Source organism: Paralichthys olivaceus, chromosome 12, assembly GCF_024713975.1.
Source record: "Paralichthys olivaceus isolate ysfri-2021 chromosome 12, ASM2471397v2, whole genome shotgun sequence".
NCBI lineage: Eukaryota > Metazoa > Chordata > Actinopteri > Pleuronectiformes > Paralichthyidae > Paralichthys > Paralichthys olivaceus.
The window spans coordinates 22,895,816-22,901,761 of NC_091104.1; the positions used below are offsets into that span (position 1 = coordinate 22,895,816).

Genomic DNA, 5,946 nt, shown 5'->3' on the forward strand with positions numbered 1-5,946 from the left:
TGAAGTTAAGAAGCTTTATTGTCATTGCAACAAGTACAACAAAATTTTGTTCGGTAGCATCTCTTGTATCGTAGCAGCTACAATGGTCATAAAAAATAAAATGCAATAAATGGTACAAATAAAGTGCAATGTAGAAAGTTTAAAAAGAGTATGAGTCAGTATCAGGAGTGGGGCGGGGGTCGTGATGGGGTCGGGATGAGCAGCAGTCTTTTCACAGCCATGGGGAAGAAGCTGTTTTAGTCTGTTGGTGCGGGCTCTCATTACTCTGACTCTGCCAGAGGGAAGGCTGGTGAATAGAGAGTGTCCTGGGTGGGTGGGGTCATCCCAGATCTTTGTGGCCCGTCGGAGGAGACGACTGGAGTAGATCTCCTCTAGGTGTGGAAGTGGGGAGTCGATGATCCTCTGAGCAGTCTTGATGACCCGCTGCAGTTGTTGATCTCTATACTTCATTTTAGCAGCCTTGGTGCCTCTGTTCAGGTCCACTCTAGCCTTCCTGTAGGCTCTTGATTTGGTTGAGTCTCCGCAGCTCTTCCTGTTTTTTCTTGGACTTCTTCTGCAGAGCCAAAACTCTCTTGTGTTCAGCATCTTTCAGCCTAATGTCCATGCTGGCCTCCTTCTCCATCTCTTTCCTGCAACATGCCAAAGAACATAACATGAGCGTCTATAGGCATCATAGCTGGCTACATAGCTCTCCCCACTCAAGTTCATCATGATGATGAAAGTGATTCTCAGAGCTTCAAAATGGGTGGTAGGTGGTGAGTGACAAAAGTCGGGGTTCCAATTAACACCAATCAGGGCATACATGGACGTCATGACAACCCTGACCACAACATCGCCATGCACCAGACAGTTGCTAGGGAAACTTGAAGAAATAATAACATGGGCTAGAATGAGAACTGCCACCAATGTCTTGCCGTCCAAACCAAACGCAGTTCAGGACAACATTTGTCCAAGAAGGGGAACAGAGAGGGCCTCCTCCACTGACTGGCTTACAGTTCCATCACATATTGTCACGACCACCATGAGACCAGACTTGATACTCTGGTCTAAAACCCTGTGCGCCATCTACACTTTAGATTTTACGCTGTGAGGATGTGGTTGATGAAGCAGCACAGACATGCCCCCCTATAAAAGAAACATCACACACTGCAGAATACTGCATCTAATGTCTCTGGATCTGGAGCAAAGATCCCAACTGGGCCCCAAGATGCTGGGGATAGCACCCAGGTCTGATCAGCCTGTGTTGGGTCTGCCTTAGAAGAGGGTGACTTCTGATTAAAACGCAGAAACACCTGATGACACTATGATATACAACTGAAGATATGTCCCTAACATCTGCTTGTGGTCACTAACATCTGCTAACATCAACTGGTGGTAGACATTATTGAGTGCGATTGAACAGGAAAGGGATATTCTCCATCTTTTCCTGAGTTCTAAAATGGGACAGTGTCTAGTTTGAAAAGGCATAGAGGTAATGACATCTGATCTACTGAGCGTTGATTACATCATTGATTACATCATTGATTACAACGCCTAAACACTTGATGACGCTGAGGCGCACAACTGAAGTTATGTCCCTGACATCCACTGGCGGCTTCCAACACCTGCTAACATCTACTGGTTATTTGTAACTTAAATATTGCAGAGAACCTTCAAATGTACAAAGGACATTCAGCATCTAGTTCTGTATTCCACAAATTTGTCGTTGAGTTTTGTGATTAGTCATTGTCATTCCTCATTTGGTGTTTTCATTTGCCCTTCAGTGCCAATTTGGGATACTGATCATGCTGAGCAGTGGGTCAACGTGTGTCATGTAAACACAGTGCTGTACCTTTGCAGCTCCTCCTTCTTCTTACGTTGAAGCAGAGCTGTCTCCCTCATCATGACTGCTTTGTTGGGCTTGACGGGAACATTTATGTTCTGACAACATCAGCAAAATGAACACATTAGATATTAATTTACATGATAGTAATATACATATGCAATGAAAAATTGATCATTTGAAGCAGATGAAATAATGAGATCTAACCTTATTACTAGGAGGAACTTTAGTGGGATGAATTGAACTGAACTGGAGCTTTGAATCCAAATCTTTCTTGATCTGGTCCATCACTCGCTGCAACACAGATAATGGTTCATCAACAGCTGATCAGTGAAAATGGCTCAATACAAAGTAAAAAGTGAATGTGTGATTAACGTCAAGGTTGAATCCAGCCTCCAGCGAGGTAAAATGAGAAAAACCATATCAATCACAGAAAAAAGTCCCTACCTTAGTGCGTTCAGACTTTTGTGGATTCCCGCATCTGAACTGTTTCCTGTTTGCCTCATTCAGCAGTTCCTGTGGAAAACAGATAGGATGTCATTACAAATGCATGTAATTAGGTACACGTAAGTAGTGATTATTTATCATTTCAGGGTTTTGGGGGTGTCAGCTGACACAACAGAAGAAACATTAGTGTATTTGTGTAAAACCGGGAAATTTGTATATTTAGAAATTGTCCAAACACCATAAACCCCACATTCATTGGAATGAAATATATGTATTAATGTTTTCAAATGTTTCTCTGTGTTTTTTCTAACTGTTGGATGTACGAGCTGTTGATTTACTCCTACCCCCTCTGTTTAAATTTCCTGTATTATAATATATTTGTTAAACAGACCATCTTTTGCCTTTTAAAAGAGTATTTTTTGGAGATAATGGTAAAATCAGACGCTGTACCTTAGTCTTCTGATTGTTCTCCTGTTTTATCTGCTGTATGATCTTCAGCTCCTTTGGAGTTCTGTGTGTGGTGATTGGTACCTATAAAACAAAAGCCTCATGAGTTCAGTGAATCAGCCCCTACAGAATCTACAGCTTAATATCTACAGGCTAAAACAGCAGTGGGTACATATGTAAACTAACTGATTAGCAATATTGGAATTAAATACAGTGTATAACTGAATGAGGCTGACCGGTTTGCATTTTATCTGCTGTGGGATGAGCTTTGCCATCGGCGGAGGTCGTGGTTTGGGTTTGGTGAGACGGAACTCCTGGGGCTTTGTGGTTTTGATCGGCGCTTTCTTTACCTGACTCTCACAGGACATTTTCAAAGCAAGCTGGTCCACGAGAAATACAATATCTGGGCGCCATCTAAAGGACAAACAAACATATGCTGTCATGTCTTGTTTTTATAATGTAATAGTCTGAGAAGGATTTCCCAGGACTATTTTACCTCAGCAGGCGACTGATCCACTGTTCCTCCACACAGGCAGCATCAGAGATATAATTCCGCTCTTCCTTTGCACTTGTGGTGAGGTGTGTGAGAAAGAAGTTGAGGAACTATAACAAAACACACAACAGAGCTTTTATTGCTGTGTCTTTCCACTTCAAGGATAGTGATGTGTTTAGAAACTTACTGTGTGCATCTTCTTGATGTCCAGAGATTTGACAATGTTGCTAAAAAACTGAAGCCCCATGTCATCGAGGACGAATATAGCGAGGTAAAATGTAACTGAGGAGCAACAGAGTGTTATAAACATGTTCTTTTATCAAGAGTAAAACAAAAATTAATGGCTGTTTATTTCATTAACTTACTGACAAACTGGCACCGGTCACTGCTGGATAACGTTTCCCCATTCTGGTCGTAGAATTCATCGACAACTTCATCCAGTAAATTTCTGTGCTCAGTGCATCCAGAGACAACATCAAGTAAGAACTTCTTATGCTGAGCATCCCTGTCCTGCAAAAAAAAAGAAATTCATATCAGAATAATTAGGTGTTTGGAGAATGGATTTCTAACGAATTTGCTGAAGATGCTGACATAGTTTTATTTCTCTCACGGTCTGAGGAATCTGTCCCACCACTGTTAGACCTTATTACACAGTTTGGGAAACTATCGGGGTGTACTATAAATTGGCAGAAGAGTGAATGTATGCCTCTCATTCAGGACCTAGATCCAGAGTTTCTCTGCAATCTTCTGTTTAAGATTACTGAACATGTACAATACCTAGTGACATGGGGTTCATGTTCCTAAGCAATGAGAACTTCTTTATAAATTGAACTATAGAGTTATGAAAAACAAAGACTTCATCTGTCAATTATTGGCCATATTAATTCTGTGAAAATGGTGAACTGTCAAGGTTCCTATATTTACTTCAAAACATACCCAAAACACTTATAGGTAGAAATATCTTTGTAAATCTAAAGACAGCCAATGCCTGATCCCTTATTTACCGACAGGATGCATATCCTGAAGAGTTTTAAGACACAACCCCATCATTGTTGGCTATAGAGCATAACATTACGTTCCCTTCCAGCGCTGCTCCAAAAACCTCTCAGGTCATTTAAATGGATTGGTTTAATAATCAAAAACTTGTTAAAAGTACAGCATCAAATAAAAAAAAGTGTTCAATTTATCAAACACTTCTACTTTATCACCCGTTTGTTATAATCATGTATTTCTCCCTTCACAAAGATACTGTTATATATATCTGGAGGAGGAAAGGTCTTGCTACCATCAGTGACTTGTGTACTAATAATGGATTCTCCTCATTTAATCCGCTTAGAGTCAAATTTATACTGCAGTCATCAGATTTTTTTTGGGTATCTGCAAATCAGGAACTATGTCAAAGGAAGTATTTCAAACTTTGAAACTTATAATTCTCCTGATGAGCTTCAGTCCATACTGACAGCTGAACCTGTTAAACTGGTTAAACCAAAAAACTGGTCTCTTAGTTTGTAATTGTGTACAGCACTGCTCCACCTATGCATCATCTGAGGACATCCCGGGAAAGTGACATGGGAGTAGAAATCTCAAAGTGTTAATGGGCTAAATGTCTTCTTAGTACACACTCTTGCTCAATTGACCTCAACCATTGGTTAATTCAATATAAGGTCTTACATAGACTCCATCATCCACGTGTTAAATGACACTCAGTTTACCCACCCTCATCTCCACTCTGTATCAAATGCAAACAATCTAAAGAAACCTAGGCTCCCATGTTTTGTTTCTGCAACAAACTCCATAGGTCAGAATTCTTTCATTGCTTATCACGTGTCTATTAGAACAATCTTCAGAAAAAGACAATCTAGGCTGGTCACAATAGTAAGAAACTTTAAATAAAAACATTTTCTTGTTTGATAACTGCTTCAATCTTCTGTCTTTTTTTCTGGAAAAGTTATGAATAAAATAAACAAGAACAACCCACCCCTCAAAAAAGCTATAGATAAAACAAACAAAAACCTTACAGTATAAAGGTGAAAAAAATCAAATTTAAATTGGTGTTACATGAAAAGATAAAACACAGATCTGACTTCACCTACCTGCAGATCTTTTGCAGCATCTTCTATGAAGTGATCTAAACTCTGTTTGCCATCACTGAACTTGTCCAGCAACACGATCGCCTCCTTGACAAGAGATCCATAGTTTGATCCCATTTTACAAGGACCTGCAGAAATGGATGGAGAGTGATAACTGTGGTGAGATGTACTGCCAGAAAATGCCACAAAAATAAAGTTATCACCAATAGAAAAGTGGAAAAATATGTATTTGTTCTAAAATATTATAGATTCATGAAGAGTTTTCAGAGAAAAAAGAGCAGCTTGTTTTCAGCTAGAACCAATACCAGCAGTTTTGGCCTTGCTGCTCTTGATTTGGTTGACTCTCTGCGGCTCTTCCTTTTTTTTTCTTTCTTGTTTTTTCTTCTGCAGAGCCAAAACTCTCTTGTGTTCAGCGTCTTTCTTTATGACGCTGACCGGTTTGCATTTTTCCTTCTCTGGGATGATCTCAGGCGTTGGCAGAGGTTGAGGTTTGCGTTCTGTTTGACAGAATTCCTGGGACTTTGTGGCTTCAAGTTGGTCCATAAAAATATCAATATCAGTATTCTTCTTTGTTCGTTTTATTTGCAGCTGGTACAGTTGTGTATCCCATTTGAAACAAGCTTTAAGTACAGAAACTTCTTCTTTGA

At 40.0% G+C, this 5,946-nt stretch overlaps 1 protein-coding gene across 1 annotated transcript; it reads right to left on the reverse strand.

The window, feature by feature from the left end:
- LOC109628008 (cilia- and flagella-associated protein 99-like) lies at positions 1 to 5,946 on the reverse strand. The gene is made up of 11 exons (XM_069536108.1): positions 5,605 to 5,946; positions 5,303 to 5,427; positions 3,575 to 3,719; positions 3,397 to 3,491; positions 3,213 to 3,319; positions 2,953 to 3,130; positions 2,720 to 2,800; positions 2,270 to 2,338; positions 2,030 to 2,116; positions 1,832 to 1,920; positions 1 to 629 (listed from the first exon to the last, which is right to left on the reverse strand). The coding sequence occupies exons 1-11, from the start codon at positions 5,840 to 5,842 to the stop codon at positions 485 to 487; spliced, it is 1,359 nt and encodes a 452-aa protein (XP_069392209.1). The 5' UTR covers positions 5,843 to 5,946; the 3' UTR covers positions 1 to 484.

Coding starts and splice junctions, on each gene's coding strand:
- LOC109628008 (XM_069536108.1), bottom strand. CDS start 5,842: ATGGACCAACTTGAAGCCACAAAGTCCCAGGAATTCTGTCAAACAGAA. Junction 3,320..3,396: donor ACATCAAGAAGATGCACACA/GTAAGTTTCTAA, acceptor GTTTTGTTATAG/TTCCTCAACTTCTTTCTCAC. Junction 2,801..2,952: donor AGCAGATAAAATGCAAACCG/GTCAGCCTCATT, acceptor TTTGTTTTATAG/GTACCAATCACCACACACAG.